General features: G+C 38.2%; 1 protein-coding gene across 1 annotated transcript; it reads left to right on the top strand.

Moving 5' to 3' along the window:
• The first annotated feature begins 16066 nt into the window (after positions 1-16066).
• LOC129354585 (NACHT, LRR and PYD domains-containing protein 3-like) lies at positions 16067-17248 on the top strand. The gene is made up of 3 exons (XM_055024046.1): positions 16067-16158; positions 16317-16542; positions 16675-17248. The coding sequence occupies exons 2-3, from the start codon at positions 16476-16478 to the stop codon at positions 17238-17240; spliced, it is 633 nt and encodes a 210-aa protein (XP_054880021.1). The 5' UTR covers positions 16067-16158; positions 16317-16475; the 3' UTR covers positions 17241-17248.
• Positions 17249-17383: the final 135 nt, after the last annotated feature.

The following is a 17383-nucleotide window of genomic DNA, read 5'->3' as shown; positions in this document are numbered from 1 at the left end:
TGTGTAGATGTACAACAACTACTTTTCTGTTCACAGTCATCTTCATGCTGCACTTTGTGGATAAGAGGACTGTCAGTCTGTCCAATATCTATCTGGTGTTTGGCTCCATGTTTTCAGTCTGATGCAAAGGTAGCGCTAGACTTTCTTGCAGTTTGTCAGTTTGACTTACAGAATCAAAAGAAACCCTGTAACATTCTATTTTTACCCATCAAATTATAATTGATCTTGACATAGGTTACACAGACGCAATTTTTTGTGGATTAGTTAATATTCAACTATTGAACTGTGAATCGAGATCTCATCACACATACAGCAGATGAATGCATCAAACTTTTCCTCTGCAGGGACAAGAATCACTTACTGTTGCCCCAATGACGTAGAGTAAAAAGAAATAAGCAACTGCATATAAATTACAAGCACTTCACCCAGTGAAGGTCTGAACACACAGTTCCTCACAACTGTGTTCCTGGTCTGCATCTACAGATAAGTCTGTGCTGGTAAGTTAGCCAGTGGGATCTCTCTGAACCAACCATGTTACCTTTCATTTGAGGCCTGAGACTCAATTAAACAAAGTATATTATACTTTTATTTGGTCTACCATTTGAGTAAGTAGTGCAACTTCTCTTTTATCTTTTTTCATCCTCCTGCTGTCTTGAGAGCCAGGATTTTTTGAACCACACAAGCTCTTTTTAATCCTGTGCATAGTCAGGGTGCATGCTTTTACTAAGATATTTTTCTGTGGTTTTTCTTCTCCGAAACTGACAGATGTACAACTGTGAAATCTGCTGCACTCCTCCTGAGCCTTACACAAAGATCACTGGAGGGCCATTTGTTAAAACTGCATGGTGTTTTAAGTTCACATATCAGCAGTGGCTGAACTTCGTGCCCATTAATTATATAATAAAGAACTCACTGAAATTTTTATACTTGGATTAACCTAAAATTTCCTCAAGACAAACTGTCAGCTCACCTGTTTCGACTATAAATCCAGTATTACATGATGGCATTTGCTTTAGTTTTCTCTATTCTATGAATTAGAGATTGGAAATAAAAATGATATTTCAACCAAAGGTTGGAATTAACTGAATCTCCAAAGCATCCTGTCCATAATTCTTCAATGTGCAGTAATCTCCCAGGTGCCAAGATTCATTTAGTTCAGTCCATGAGATATTCAAAAAGGATTGTTTTAATTGATTGAATTTAGATTCCTCTATAATGTATTTGGTGCAAAAAGTTTATAATGTCTGTGCATCAGCCAACGGCGTGAATTGTAACCTGTCACACTGATGCATGGGCTTAGAATTTTTCCTTCATTTAAAAAGAAATCTGGTCAAATACAGAAAATATTCCATAAACACAATCCTTGCATTGATGTGTCGTTCATCTATTATTTCATTCCAGTCGCTAGAAAACAAGATCATCACTTTTGTGAAGGATGAGCTGAAGCAGATCCATAAGGTTCTAAGTCCAGATGACCCAGAATGCTCAGAGAGCCCAAGAAAAGTTGATGATGTGTCAGAATGTGAGGATGAAGAGCAGAGGAATAGCATTAGAGAGGCACTGATGAAGATCACACTGAGCTTCTTGAGGATGATGAAACAGGAGGAGATGGCTGACCGTCTGCAAAGCAGTAAGACGATTTCTACAAAGATATGACCAGATGGATAAATTACATAATTATTAATGTCTTAAGAAACATGGTCACATTTATTCTAATCATCTTCAGAAAATGATTTTGTTTAGTTACTGATTTTACTTTTTGTGACATATTAGAACACTATGGTGCAGTTTGTCAATATCAACTTAAATCTGGTCTGAAGAAGAAGTTCCAGTCTGTGTTTGAGGGGATTGCTAAAGCAGGAAGTCCAACCCTTCTGAACCAGATCTACACAGAGCTCTACATCACAGAGGGAGGGACTGGAGAGGTCAATGAGAACATGAGGTCAGACAGATTGAAACAGTATCCAGGAAACCACACAGACCAGAAACAACAATCAGACAAGAAGACATCTTTAAAGTCCCACCTGGAAGAGATCAACCAATCAGAACAGTGATGACAAAGGGAGTGGCTGGCATTGGGAAAACAGTCCTAACACAGAAGTTCACTCTGGACTGGGCTGAAGACAAAGCCCACCAGAACATCCACTTCATATTTCCATTCACCTTCAGAGAGCTGAATGTGCTGAAAGAGAAAAAGTTCAGCTTGGTGGAACTTGTTCATCATTTCTTTAGTGAAACCAAAGAAATCTGCAGCTTTGAACACTTCCAGGTTCTGTTCATCTTTGATGGCTTGGATGAGAGTCGACTTCCACTGGACTTCCACAACAAGGAGATCCTGACTGATGCTACAGAGTCCACCTCAGTGGATGTTCTGCTGACAAACCTCATCAGGGGGAAACTGCTTCCCTCTGCTCTCCTCTGGATAACCACACGACCTGCAGCAGCCAATCAGATCCCTCCTCAGTGTGTTGGCATGGTGACAGAGGTCAGAGGGTTCAATGACCCTCAGAAGGAGGAGTACTTCAGGAAGAGATTCAGAGATAAGAAACAGGCCAGCAGGATCATCTCCCACATGAAGACATCACGAAGCCTCCACATCATGTGCCACATCCCAGTCTTCTGCTGGATCACTGCTACAGTTCTGGAGGATGTGTTGGAGACCAGAGAGGGAGGAGAGCTGCCCAGAACCCTAACTGAGATGTACATCCACTTCCTGGTGGTTCAGACCAAAGTGAAGAAGGTCAAGTATGATGGAGGAGCTGAAACAGATCCACACTGGAGTCCAGAGAGCAGGAAGATGATCAAGTCTCTGGCAAAACTGGCTTTTGATCAGCTGCAGAAAGGAAACCTGATCTTCTATGAATCAGACCTGACAGAGTGTGGCATCGATATCAGAGCAGCCTCAGTGTACTCAGGAGTGTTCACACAGATCTTTAAAGAGGAGAGAGGTCTGTACCAGGACAAGGTGTTCTGCTTCGTCCATCTGAGTGTTCAGGAGTTTCTGGCTGCTCTTCATGTTCATCTGACATTCATCAACTCTGGTGTCAACCTGATGGAAGAAAATCATCCATCATTTTTCTCTACAGTTTTTAGCCAATCAAATATAAATGTTCTCTATCAGAGAGCTGTTGACCAGGCCTTACAGAGTCCAAATGGACACCTGGACTTGTTCCTCCGTTTCCTCCTGGGACTTTCACTGCAGACCAATCAGAGACTCCTACAAGGTCTGGTGACAAAGCCAGGAAGTAGGTCACAGACCAATCAGGAAACAGTTCAGTACATCAAGAAGAAGATCAGTGAGAATGTGTCTGCAGAGAAAAGCATCAATCTGTTCCACTGTCTGAATGAACTGAATGATCGTTCTCTAGTGGAGGAGATCCAACAGTCTCTGAGTTCAGGAAGTCTCTCCACAGATAAACTGTCTCCTGCTCAGTGGTCAGCTCTGGGTTTCATCTTAGTGTCATCAGGAAAAGATCTGGATGTGTTTGACCTGAAGAAATACTCTGCTTCAGAGGAGGTTCTTCTGAGGCTGCTGCCAGTGGTTAAAGCCTCCAACAAAGCTCTGTAAGGAAACACATTGTTATTGCATTTATTTTTTGATCAAGAAAAATCTGCTAATGGTGGGGAAAGTATGGATTCATATTTCTGTTTACTCACCAGTGCATTGTCTCCCCAATGGTGTCAGCTAGTTAAATATTCAAGGAGCAAAACTCCTTCAACTGAAACTGGAATCATTTAATTCATTGTTGAATTCAATATTTCTCTTTCAAGCCTCCAGTTCAGTCCTTCAAAGCTGGAAGCCTAACTAAAATAAACCAGTACACAAAAAGAGAAATGTAAAGATGTGTAAAATTTCAGTCTCCCTTAAATCTTTCCAAGAAGAGAAAGAAAAACATACAGTTTGATTAACTTTTTAAAATCAAATTTCCCTCCCTGTCTCCTCAGACTGAGTGTCTGTAACCTCTCAGAGAGAAGCTGTGAAGCTCTGTCCTCAGTTCTCAGCTCCCAGTCCTCCAGTCTCAGAGAACTGGACCTGAGTAACAACAACCTGCAGGATTCAGGAGTGAAGCTTCTCTCTGCTGGACTGAAGAGTCCAAACTGCAACCTGGAAACTCTCAGGTAAAATGTTCTCAATCCTGGTGAAACCAGACATCTTTCCATTACCTGTTATCAGAGATGATGTAAATATTATTTCAGTAATGGATCATAATAATATTGGAAGCATGGCTAACCATGCTTAGTCTTGAAACATAAACATGGCCGGTTTTAATTTCATCCCTTCTTACATAAAAGAACAAAGAATAGAGGTATTTAGAAATGTTGAGGTCAGGATCCCACTGATAGTGTAACTGGGACCTGACAGTCTGGTAACAGTCCGGTGCATTATTTCAAATCTTTCCAAGCATCAGTTCTTAGATGTTGTCATCTATTCTATATTTCGCAAATTTTTATTTTATTATCTACAAAACTAAATAAAAAGTGATAAAACTGTGAAAAAGTTTTATCACTTTTTCACAGTATTTATTAACAGATTAAGTATGAGTTCAGACCTTGGTCTCTACCTCCATGTTCTCATTTTCTCATCATGTGATGAATTGTGTGTCTGCAGCTTATCAGGCTGTTTGGTCTCAGAGGAAGGCTGTGCTTCTCTGGCCTCAGCTCTGACCTCCAACCCCTCCCATCTGAAAGAGTTGGACCTGAGCTACAATCATCCAGGAGACTCAGGAGTGAAGCTGCTGTCGGCTGGACTGAAGGATCCACACTGGAGACTGGAAGCTCTCAGGTATGGAGGAACCTGCTGCAGGAGCAGAGAAGGTCTGATATAGGACTAAAAGATGTCTTTAGTCACATTGCTAGAAAAACTAGTTTGAAGTTAACTCTAGTTTGCTAATTAAATATTTAGTTTGACACTATAACATTTATAACAGATTTTAACTTCAGCAGTTGGTGTGTATTTTCATAAAATATATGAAAAAGTGAAGCTAACTATTCACAAGGCATAGAGAAATTTTAGAATTTTAGTAGATCAATTTATTTGGTAGTTTGACCTCTACCAGGAAGTAAATTGTGTCAAACATCTCCTTGTGGAGATGTATGAAAATAATAATATAAATATATTATATATTTATATTATTATTATTATAATATAAATGGAGTCAGGATAGAAAAGCAATTCCTTTTTTTCCAGAAGGAAGGAGGAATTGCAGTGATTGAGGGAAAAGTTGAAACGAGAGCTCAGGAATTTGTTCAGATCCAAAGTTCTGATAAATTTACTGAGAAAGATAAAAAGTCAAGCCATTACTGCAGCTGCTGGATTCAGGATGCTGCTTCTTCTTCTTCTTGGGCTCATTGTAAATGTGTGCAGCACCACCAGGTGGCGCTGGTTGGTAGAGGAAGTGCTGAAAGGTTGGAGGTGTTTGTCAGAGGTGTGTGATGATGGAAGCCTCTCCCTGGTTTGTGAGTCTGAGCTCAGAGATCAAATCTTTGATTCTTGTTGAATCTTTGTTGAATGTGATGCAGCTTCTCCTTTTGAATGTTTGTATTTCTGGATATTACAGTGAGGCCACAGCAGGTTTTCAGCAGCAGGGCTGTTTAGTGTTTCATTCCTTCATCTGTGTGTGGGAGTGTGGATGGATCAGGTATCCAGGTGTTGATCAGAGTTTAGATTGATTGTATTTTAATGCTGATTATTAAATCAGGTGGAGCTTCCAGAAATGTTTCCTTAGTTTCCTGATGTCCTTTTAGGCTTCAGTGAGTTTCTTCAGGTTGTTACTGAGGGATTTCCTTTCCTCTCTGTTGGAGCTTTTCCTGTGTTTGGAGAAATGAGTTGTGCTGCAGCAGCACCAACTGTCCTTCCTACATCCACTGCAGTTTGCAATCCAGATGTTGGACTGTTCCTGTCTCAGTGGAGGACAAAAACTACACTTGGCTGCAGCATGCGGAAAGGGGCGGGGACGGACCATTGTCAGTCTCAGACCTTATATGGAAATGGGACTATTGTGTTCCGGAAATGAAGGGGGCGCTAGTGACACCATTTCCTGTATCAGCCGTGTTCAATATTATAATAATAATAACGCATTTTATTTGACAACGCTTTTAAAAACACCCAATAACCCTTTTAACATTTAAAATTAATTACATATTAACTACAAATTAAACAGTAAGGAAATGACATACCACGTGTTACGTCATGTTGTATGTCCCTTTTTTATTTTAAAATCTTTATTAAATCTTTGTTTTGGATGTTAAAATTATATTAGTAACAAACAATCTAAAATAAGGAATAATAAGGAATCATTATGGAGATGTATTTATCTATCCTTACACCCTACCTTTCCCAAACAAAAGTCATAAAACATAAATTAAACATTTTAGAGACAAATGTACACTATATTAAAAACACATTTATCAATCCATCAATGATTTTACTCTCAGGTTATCCGTGCAGTGGGTGATGAGAGCTGCTACAGGGACCCTGGACAGATCGCCAGTCCATCACAGAAAACAGATATAAACAAATACCTGCTGGTGTTGAAGTTCAAATAATAGATTTTGATGTTGTGAATAGTACTCTTAAAATAAATAAGTTAAAATCTAAAATAGAATATCCTTTGCCTTATTTAATAAGGACTAGATGGAAAAGAGGCCGATAGTCAAAATCGTTGACTAACAGTAAAACGTTTAGTCAATTTTGGCCAACTTGGTCCATCCATTCACAGAACACTTTTGTTCTGTTTATTTGGCAAATATTTTTCTTATTCACATTGTGAATACAATTTACAAACAAATTAAATTACTTTTGAACTTCTAACAAGCTCAACTGTTACCATTGTTTACCATAATGTCTTAATCAGTAAACTGATTGGTGTCCCACTATTCTGTTTAGAAATTCAAAATCAATTCTACCAATTGCAATTGATTCATAAACTGAGTCCCAAAGACCTTAAATATGCCATTGTTGCAAAACCCAAAGTGATTCATTTAAAAATTTAAATGTAGCTTCAACCTGGAAAGACTCACAGAAAGTAGGTTTTAGAAAGTTCATTTGAGAAGAAATGATCTTCGGACCCGGCAGTAGACACTGAGCTGGTAACAGTCAGACAGAATGATTCGCTGTTGGGTTTCTTTTTCTCTATGAAAACCTTTTTGAATAAATTCACTGGATACATAAATTAAATCTGTGTAAATTGTAACCGTCTTCATCTCTGATCACGGCGCCGGTCTCATCTCCTCCGTCCTTCACAAACTCCGGCTTGATGTGCAACTGCTCCTCACCTGAGCCTCCATCACCTCCACCTGGTCTCCACCTTCACTCTGCTCACCTTTAGTCTTATGTTTGTATTATGACTTTGTAACTAAACAATGTTTCTGTATGTTCTTGCTTTATTATAAAACAACAGTTGATTCTGACTGTTAAAACAAACAACTTAGCCGTATGTCAGGTTTGTAAAGAACATTTGTAATGATTCCAGTCATTGTTTAAAAAGTATAGGAAACATTGCATTTACACATATAAAATTGCAAGTTATTAACTTAGCATGTATTTCAAATTTTTAAAACAAGGTGATCCAATTGCTAAACAACACTGTTACAATATATTTACAACTACTTTATTGGTTCTACTCTCTCCAACAAAATGCAGCCACAATGTAACATCATTTCTGTACAAACTAAATAATGTAAATCAACTGAGCTACAACAAAAGGAACATTCAAAAATGTACATAATATTGAAATAACACATTATGAAAACAAATGACTGAACAAGTCAAAAGGCAAATGTGCTTCAGCATAAATGACCTAAAATGGCATGTCACAAAAAAAAAAAAATGTGTGACAACTGAAATGTGTGAAAGACTATAGAAAACAACTAATATTGTCCTAGCATTCAGTACTGGCATTCAGGGCAGTGTCCAGATGTGCCATCAGAGTAGTAACGAGGGAACTCTCCTCATCTTCCATGTCCAGTGAAGCCCACACAGTCTTTATGTTGCCGGTTGCAGGAAGAACATCTTACAACCGCAAAAGGAATCCTGTTTTCTGCCTTGAATGATTCTGAAAATGTCGCCCAGCTGATCTCACCTGTTGATGAAAAACTGATTTTATGTAGTTGAAATCTAATTTCACATGTTTTAGGTGAAAAAAGTCAAAGGTCTTTACCATCTAGCCAAGCAAAGTGAGTCTTCTTCCTGAAAACTGGGTCAGACACAATGGCTTCTAAGCACTTGCAGGTCAATGCCAAGGTGAGGGAAGATGTGCCTCCCTGTGCCAGAATCACCTCCTGGAGAACAGCTTCCAGTGCAATCAAAGGCATCTGAAAATAATAATAATAAAAACATGTGCAATGCAAGACTCATACTGGAAGAATGGCTATGACATGATTATGAATGAATCTTAAAAAAGAAATGAATAAAATTAAAAAAAAACATCTATATACATTGCAGATATGTTTAAACAAGATGTGATTCATTCTCACTCAGAACAGAGCGAAGATTCAGCCTAATAGCTACTAAGATAAAAGAAAAAGGTTATTACACCAGGAAATATACATTGGAAGAACAAAAGGCATGTTTGAATTAATCACTGTAGATTCTTTAACGTTGTTGTAACTGTTTTGTAGGATTTAACAATTAATGGCTTCCAGATAACACATATATGTTCTGCACAAAATGAACAGCCAAAGATTAACTAATCAGATTTACTCAATTACTCTGTAACTTTGATTTAAAAAATAAATAATTAGGACCATTTTTCCAAATGTTATACTCTTGAGTTAATGTTGTTGATATGCAACATAATGCGAGTAACTTAACTGAATGAAGAACACATTTTAATCCATATAAAAAATTAAAACACGATACACTGATAAATGTTGTTTATGTTAGGTTTCTTCTAACCTTAATTTGTTGTCTTGTATTAAAATACCTAACAGTGCACATAACTTCATTTTTATTAATGTCTGCTGAAATAAATGGGTAATATTACATTGCACATTATAATCAGTAAAACAGTACTTAATAATAGCCATTTCACAAAAATACTTTGTTACTTTTAAATGTGTAGTTTGCTGCACAGTTACTAAAAATACATTGAAGTAGTGCTGCTCGTCATTACAGTATCATCTCTGGGTTCCACTTATGATGGCAGCTGTTAGCTTATAAAAAAAGCTGTTAGTTTATAAAAAATATTAGACTTTCAAGAAATTTAACATTGGTGTACAAAAACATATTTAAAAAAATATTAACCTTTAAAAATGAAATAAAAACACTAGAAAACTGATAAGAATGTAAAAATAAACATTCATAAGTGTAGTTTTACATACTGTTATGTTGAACCATAGCAGTTGTTGCTATGTGGTTCTGTACCTTTAAGACTCCTCTGCACTGTATGAGCAAAGGGGACAGCGGTATTTGTCTTCAGACAGTACGGGAAGAATTTTCTGTCCGATCCCAATGTTGCAAATTGATAAGTGCATCTGTATAACGAAAAAAAAAATTGGGGCATAAAATACATTTCTCAAGTATACATTTTTCTACTTTTCGATTTTATCTAATGATGCCCTGCACGGAAATAATTAGCTATGCTACATGCTAAAATTTGCCTTCCCCTGTACGAACTACGAATTTCACTCGTTTGCAGCTGTCAATTATATTTTCAACCTAATCTAGAAAAAGCGTTTTGATTTACTATGTGAAAAAAGTTTTAATAAGGTAGAAAATACCTTTTGCTGACTTTGTGCTTGTTCCATTATGAATAGCGTTCCGAACGTCAATGGCGAAACCTCTCAAACTTCTTCCAATCGACCTCTTCACCCCGCTTCTTTAAGGTATTAGTGATTGTGAAAATAGCGCCCCTTTCATTTCCGGAATGCAATAGTCCCAATTCCATATAAGGTCTGAGACTGACAGTGGTCCGTCCCGCCCCTTTCTGCAGGCTGCAGTCAAGACCCTCTCGAGGACAATGTGTGTCTGAGAGACATGTAATGTCCATGTTTGCTGCTGAAAGAGACTGATGGTCTGACCCCCCTCCTCCTTTCAGGGTGGAGCCTGCTGGAGGCCGATTCTTGACTCCAGGTCTGAGGAAATGTAAGTGTGTTTTTCATCTGATTCATGACAACAAAGCAGCTCACATTCAACCATCTTCAAACTGTCACATCACTCATTCAGGAGTCAAAGTGTCAATAAATGATCAATAACTGCAGCTGGATTGTGTTTGTTCTCCATCAGATTCCTGTCAACTCACCATCGACACAAACACAGTGAACAGAAACTCAAACTGTCTGAAGACAACAGGAAGGTGACATATGTGATGGAGTTTCAGTCATATCCTGATCATCCAGACAGATTTGATTCTCCTCAGCTGCTGTGTAGAACTGGTCTGACTGGTCGCTGTTACTGGGAGGTTGAGTGGAGAGGAAATGTTTATATATCAGTGAGTTACAGAAGAATCAAGAGGAAAGGAATCAGTAGAGACTCTAGTTTTGGAGGGAATGATTATTCCTGGAGTCTGAGCTGCTCTGATCGTCATGGTTTCTCTGTCTTGCACAATAACATAGAAACTTGTCTCTCTTCCTCCTCTGTCTCTAACAGAGTAGCAGTGTATGTGGACTGTCCTGCTGGCATTCTGTCCTTCTACAGAGTCTCCTCTGACTCACTGATCCTCCTCCACACCTTCAACACCACATTCACTGAACCTCTGATTCCTGGATTCTGGTTCTGGTCCAGATCTGGTTTCTTCAGTGTTTCTGAGCTGATTTGAGTCTAAAGAGTCTAAAGTTTTTCCTCCTGTCAGAGAAACTCTCTCACTGTTGAACAGATAGTTCAGTCTCTACAATCTATTTCTTGTTGAAACGATTCTGATTGAGTCCTTGGAAACTTTTTCTTCTTCTAGTCCTTTAAAGATGGAAGCTGGGATTATTCCAGGATTATTCCAGGATTATTCCAGGATTATTCCAGGATCCACATGTTTTTCAGTTTGTTTTCTTGTCATAGCTTCACTCTATCAAGAGATGCTGGTATACTGGTGGTGAAGCAGCAGGCAGAAAACCCAGGATAGTTAAATGATGGTTTTAATAGTAAAAATAGTCCAAGTGGAAACACAAAAACAGGCAGCATGGCTGAGCTGAAGCCAGGGCTCAACGCCTGTAGCAACTGTTCATCCTGGTGGACAGAAGAACAGGCTTGACAAAATGATGTGAAGAACGATGAGGACCCGATGAGGAACAAAGGACAACCGTGGGATTAAATACACAGATGGTAATCACAGAAACGAGAAACACCTGGGAACAATCAAGGGGAAACAGGACAACGCAGAGACTGGAAGCATCACAGAAAAATAAGGAGCGCTCATTTTGAAGGCTGCCTACGTTCAATAACATGAAAAAACTGCATGTTTTATATGAATTCAATTAGTATTTAATACTCTTTACACAAAGTGAAAGTACAAATGTAATGTGTTTTTTCTAAATTCCTTCATTTATGAAAAGATGGTTAGCTCTCTATACAGGAGAAAACTATTTTAAGAGAGTTGCCACTGATCAATTAATCGTTATTGATTCTAAGAACAATCATCTTTAGATTAATCAATCTGTAAATGTTAAATAAATTAGTGGTTTTCACTGGCTATTCCCAGTAATTATTCATTAAATATATAACACATTCTAAAAACACCAGTCTCTTAATGTTATTCCTTTAAAAATAAGTTTTGTTTCTAAAATGATCAAATTAAAATAGTTACTTGTTGATTTTATAAGGATATTTGTAAATTGTAACAGTTTCAAATTTCACAATAAAATAATCTAATTAAATCCTACATGATTAATTTTCCATTTTATTAAACAATTAATCATTTCACCTCCAAAAACCTAATTTTTAGTTTATTCCTTGTCAATTTTTTTTTTATTATTCCCCAATAATTAATCAAATTTACTGACAAAGATCCATAAGTTAAAACCTGAATCTCTAACAGGGAAACATTTAATGTCCATATCTGGTTTAAAAGGCTCAAAATTAGCAGCCATGTTTAAAAATGTTGGTCATCCTGAAACCCAAGGGATGGGAACCTGAGGGGTTAGCATGCTAATCTTTATCCCTGTATCTACACTTTAATTACTTTTTCAGTGAAATGCTGAATTTAAATACTTCATCATGTATATTTCCATAAGTCTACTGTGAGTCTAGTCAAAGTTTTTATAATGAATCAGTGATTTATGATGTGTTCAGAGCCAATCCAGGCTAAAATTATTTCATTGTTCATAACATAAATATCATGTTTTATTATAATTTGGCAAACCAAGAGATTATTCATGTGTTTTATTTACTGTCACAAAGCTTGACCTCATGACCTCGTGTGTTTTCTCCTGTAGAGGAAGTGCTGCTTCTGTTTTAGCTCAAACCTGAAACAATCGACCTCCTGATGAACACAAAGTTCTGCAGAGTGTGTGTGAACACCACTGGGTGTGTGTGTGTTGACCGCTGCCTTCTTGTCTTGATCACATGCAAATCAGCTGTTATGAAATGTATTTCCTGCTCCATTTCAGAAACACTTTCCCACTCAGAAGTAATAAAATACACACATTTTGAAGCAATGTTCATTTATATTTGTCAAACTGGCAGATTAAGCAAAGATCAGAGTGTTTGGTTATTGATCTCTGTTAAAAAGGCAGAGGTTTCGGGTTTTCATAACTTTAGAGCAAAGATAAACTCTGAAGGACTTCCAGGATGTGATTACATGATCCTTACAAAAACATTTTATTCTTAGACCAAAAATAAACCATCATCCATCAGAGAGGTTCTATTAAAATAATTTATTGTATATGCAGGTCAGATAATAATCAGGTCTGGATTCACTGGGAAAATTAGCTCAGATTCCTAAAAACATGTGGTTTAATCACAGTTAGTTCATGATTTAATAAAGGGGTGTGAATATTTGCTCCATCTTATGAGTGTGTTAAGTTGTGTCATCTTTTGATTTTTTGCACCTTTTTGTACCAGGCGCACATGAGTGGTGGCAGCTGGTCTTTGGGCCGGGTCAGGATCTGGTAAAGCAGTTTGGACATCCTGAAAAAGTTTGGGATGTTTGACCGATTGTATGACAGGAAACCGGCTCAGCTCACTTACAATGTTTGGAGGTTTGTCTTTGAGTGGCTGGACAGGAGCTATTTCAGCTGGATTCATCGTGTTTCCTTGTTCAGCAGTTATGACCTGGGTTGGTTTGAGTTGAATTTGAGGTTTGGTTATTCTGCAGTCCTTCGTTCCTTTCTTTAATTAGATTAGTCTTGTTTCAATTTTTACTTTAATTTCTTGTTATTCTTGCTATTTTATGTTTCTTAGGTCCAGTTACAATGTGGTATCTTGGTTTTTTTTTCTAGTTTCCCTGTTGTGTTCTCTTCTTTGCCCCCTGTGCCATTTTTCTCTCTCTTTCCTCCAACCTGTTAATCAGCCCAGGTCTTTTGTTCCAGCATTCACCCTCACAGTATTTATTCTCTTCTCCTGCTCACACTTATTGCTGTTCCCTTCTCTTAAATCCCATCATATCCTGGTTACTTGCCTTTTGATATTCTGCTTATTTTTGCTCCTGGTTCCTGTTTTGGTCTGCTCTGGCTCCTTGTGATTTCTGTGTGTTTTCAGGTTTCAAAACATTCAATATGATCCAGACTCCCAGCTTCTGTTTGCATTTGTCCTCTCTGCTCTTGATCTGACTCTGACTTTAAATTCAGGATGATGATTGAAATGAAATTTCAACATGGATTAGCAGAACCTCCTCAGCTGATCCTGGTTTTAACCAGAGACTGTCCTCACTCTGCTCACCACACTAACATCATGATCAATGATTATATAGGAGCTTTAGGAATAATCTGCATTAGAACAATGTGTGGTTTCAGCTGCAGTCGTGTGGTGATGTTAAGGATTACAGTTTAGTTTGAGTTTTATGTTTACTTTCTGTTTGATCAGATACTGCAAAATAAGGAAACCAGCTTTTCTTTTCTCTGGGCTCATTTCATCATGGAGATTTATCAACCTGCCTCTGATTTTACAGCAAACCTTCTGCTGCTCAGAAAGAAGACACTACAAACCAGGTGTGCCGTCAAATAATCACTTATGCAACACTTTTCACACATTGAGTTTGAACCTTGAATTGTTCAGGTAAGGTAAAAGTCCAGATCTGTTGTCTCTGTACAGGTGTGGCATTAGTCTGAGTCTACCGTGGCTCTATTAGGTCTCAGTTTGTTGTTCAGACACTCTTCAACTTTTTGAACCGTATGAAACTGTAAGTTTGCTTGGTTTCCCTGAACTTTGTCTACTGGAACCTTTTTATATGTTTCTGATGTTTGGAGAAGAAGCATCACTTCTGACTTCCACTCAGTTTGATCTCTCTTCTGTTTGAAGGTTAATTTACAACAATATTTGATTACTAATGAACAAGAATCAAACAACATGATGAGCAGCTGGTGTTTCTATGTTTTCTTTTCTGCTTCATGTTTTTACCTCCATGAATCAAACTGTTAAAGTCAGGAACAAAAGTTTCTTGTTGCATCCTTTCAAAATAAATGAATATTATGTATTATTTTTACTAAATATTATTGTTGAAATGTGTTCAAGTGATTATAATAGTTTTATGCAGAAAATAATCCACTGGTAGAGATTAATAATTAACTAATTAAAATACTTCCTGTTCAAGTTGAATCAGTGAATGTAAATGTTGCTCCATGTCTCCATCTAGTGGACTGATAGTAGAAGTGCAGCAGCTGATGGCAGCTTCTCTGCCTCTCTGCTGTCTGACTGCATTCACCTGACACTGATATGAAGCAGAGAAGAAGAGCCAATCAGAGGAGCAGCTGATCTTTTTCCAGCACTAATGATGTAAAGGATGATCAGAGTTGATGTGCAGATGAATGATGTGTGTTTCCTCTGCAGGTGAAGCTAGAAAGTGTGTGAGCTGATGTGGATTCAGCAGCATGGATCAGTGTGAGGACAGAGAGGAGGGAGTCCCTCCCTCTAAAACCACTCTGTGTGGGGAAGATGAGAGCCAGAGCAAAGGTCAGAGGTGAGGTCACCATCTCTAACTGTCCACAGCCCTTTTCACACAGCGTTCACTATATCAGGCCAGAACAGACGTGGTGATGAAGCTGCTGCTGCTCCTCTTTGCTGATTAACTTTTAATCATCATGTTTCTGTCAGGATCCATCAGAGAATCAAACCAGAACCAGAACCAGAACCCAGCTGTGTGTCCTTTAAGAGCGACAAGTCAAAGGAAGAGTTCATTTTCTTTAAATCTCCTGAATCTCCACCATCAGAGAGGTGAGATGTTTCTAACTGCTGTAAACTGTGGAAACTGAAACATTATGAACTCAGATGTTCCCAGTTTTATTTATTCATCTATTTATTTACTTATGTATTTATGTATTATTTATCTTAGTTAAACCCCAAATAGGGCGTTCCCTAATATGTCATTTCTTTTAACAATAGCTTGCATGTGTGTACTCTATGTGTGCACATATGTATGTATAAGCATGCAAAAAGCTAAAGGAGATAGAGAAAAACAGAATTATTTATTCTCAAAAGGATTTCCAGGATACATTATAAAACTCTCATTTTAACACTCAGTAGAGGACCACTCTTGGACACACACCCACATATTACAATCAATCAATTTATTTATAAAGCACCTTATATTAAAAACACCTAAAAGTGCTCAGTCGTCCTTCATGTCCACATCACCTCAGATCTAATAATAAGACCATGATAGATGTCCCACACTGTCCCGAAGACCTGTGTGGACAGAGCCTTCACTTCAACAGCCTCCAAGCTCTGGGACATTGTCTCCACCAGTATCAGATGTAATGACAGTGTGGAGTGTTTAAAGTGCAACATCAACTTTTTTACATCTAATAAATTATTCTGCACTTACTGTAATTATGATTCCTCTTTCTAACTCCTTTTGTGTTGTGTATTGTGTTCACAACATGCTCTGTGTTTCTGCTTTTCAGTATTTAAACTGTGAAACTCTTGGTGATTTCCTCTGTGAAAACTGCTGGATGAATATTTCCTGACTTCCTAATTGTTGCTGGTTCCTCCACAGAGTGGACCAGCAGAGCTCAGAGGTTCCAAGTGGTCCATCTATCCAGGAAGATCAAACACAGCTGGACTCCATATTTTTGGTCATTAAATATACATCTACTTTTCTATGGGTTCTGTTCACATTCATCTCCATGCTTCACTTTGTAGACCAGAGGACTGTCAGTCTGTTCAACATCCATCTGGTGTTTGGCTCCATGATTTCAATCTGATGTTTCCTTCATCTATTATTCTGTTCCAGCTGCTGGAGGAAAACATTGTTACTTTTGTGAAGAACGAGTTGAAGAAAATCCACAACGTTCTGAGTCCAGATTACCCAAAACATTCAGAGAGTCAGAGAGATGATGAGGTGTTGGAAGGTGATGATGAAGAACAGAGAAGGAGCAGCAGAGAGGCAGTGATGAAGACCACACTGAACTTCCTGAGGAGGATGAAGCAGGAAAAGCTGGCTGACCGTCTGCATAGCAGTAAGAGGATTTATAAAGAGATTTGAACTGATGGATAAAACAGACATTTACTGATGTGGAATCATATTTAGTAACATCATCTTCAAAAAATTATTTTATTTAGTATTTGATTTTATATTTATGTTTATTTAGAACATCTTGCTGCAGTTTGTCAACATCAACTTAAATCTGGTCTGAAGAAGAAGTTCCAGTCTGTGTTTGAGGGAATTGCTAAAGCAGGAAGTCCAACCCTTCTGAACCAGATCTACACAGAGCTCTACATCACAGAGGGAGGGACTGGAGAGGTCAATGATGAACATGAGGTCAGACAGATTGAAACAGCATCCAGGAAACCACACAGACCAGAAACAACAATCAGACAAGAAGACATCTTTAAAGTCCCACCTGGAAGAGATCAACCAATCAGAACAGTGATGACAAAGGGAGTGGCTGGCATTGGGAAAACAGTCCTAACACAGAAGTTCACTCTGGACTGGGCTGAAGACAAAGCCCACCAGAACATCCAGTTCATATTTCCATTCACCTTCAGAGAGCTGAATGTGCTGAAAGAGAAAAAGTTCAGCTTGGTGGAACTTGTTCATCATTTCTTTAGTGAAACCAAAGAAATCTGCAGCTTTGAACACTTCCAGGTTTGTTCATCTTTGATGGCTTGGATGAGAGTCGACTTCAACTGGACTTCCACAACAAGGAGATCCTGACTGATGCTACAGAGTCCACCTCAGTGGATGTTCTGCTGACAAACCTCATCAGGGGGAAACTGCTTCCCTCTGCTCTCCTCTGGATAACCACACGACCTGCAGCAGCCAATCAGATCCCTCCTCAGTATGTTGGCATGGTGACA

Source organism: Poeciliopsis prolifica, unplaced genomic scaffold, assembly GCF_027474105.1.
Source record: "Poeciliopsis prolifica strain line A6 unplaced genomic scaffold, Auburn_PproV2 SCAFFOLD112, whole genome shotgun sequence".
Taxonomy (NCBI): Eukaryota; Metazoa; Chordata; class Actinopteri; order Cyprinodontiformes; family Poeciliidae; genus Poeciliopsis; species Poeciliopsis prolifica.
Note: the sequence above shows the minus strand (reverse complement) of the source record. Positions and strands in the feature narration are given on the sequence as shown.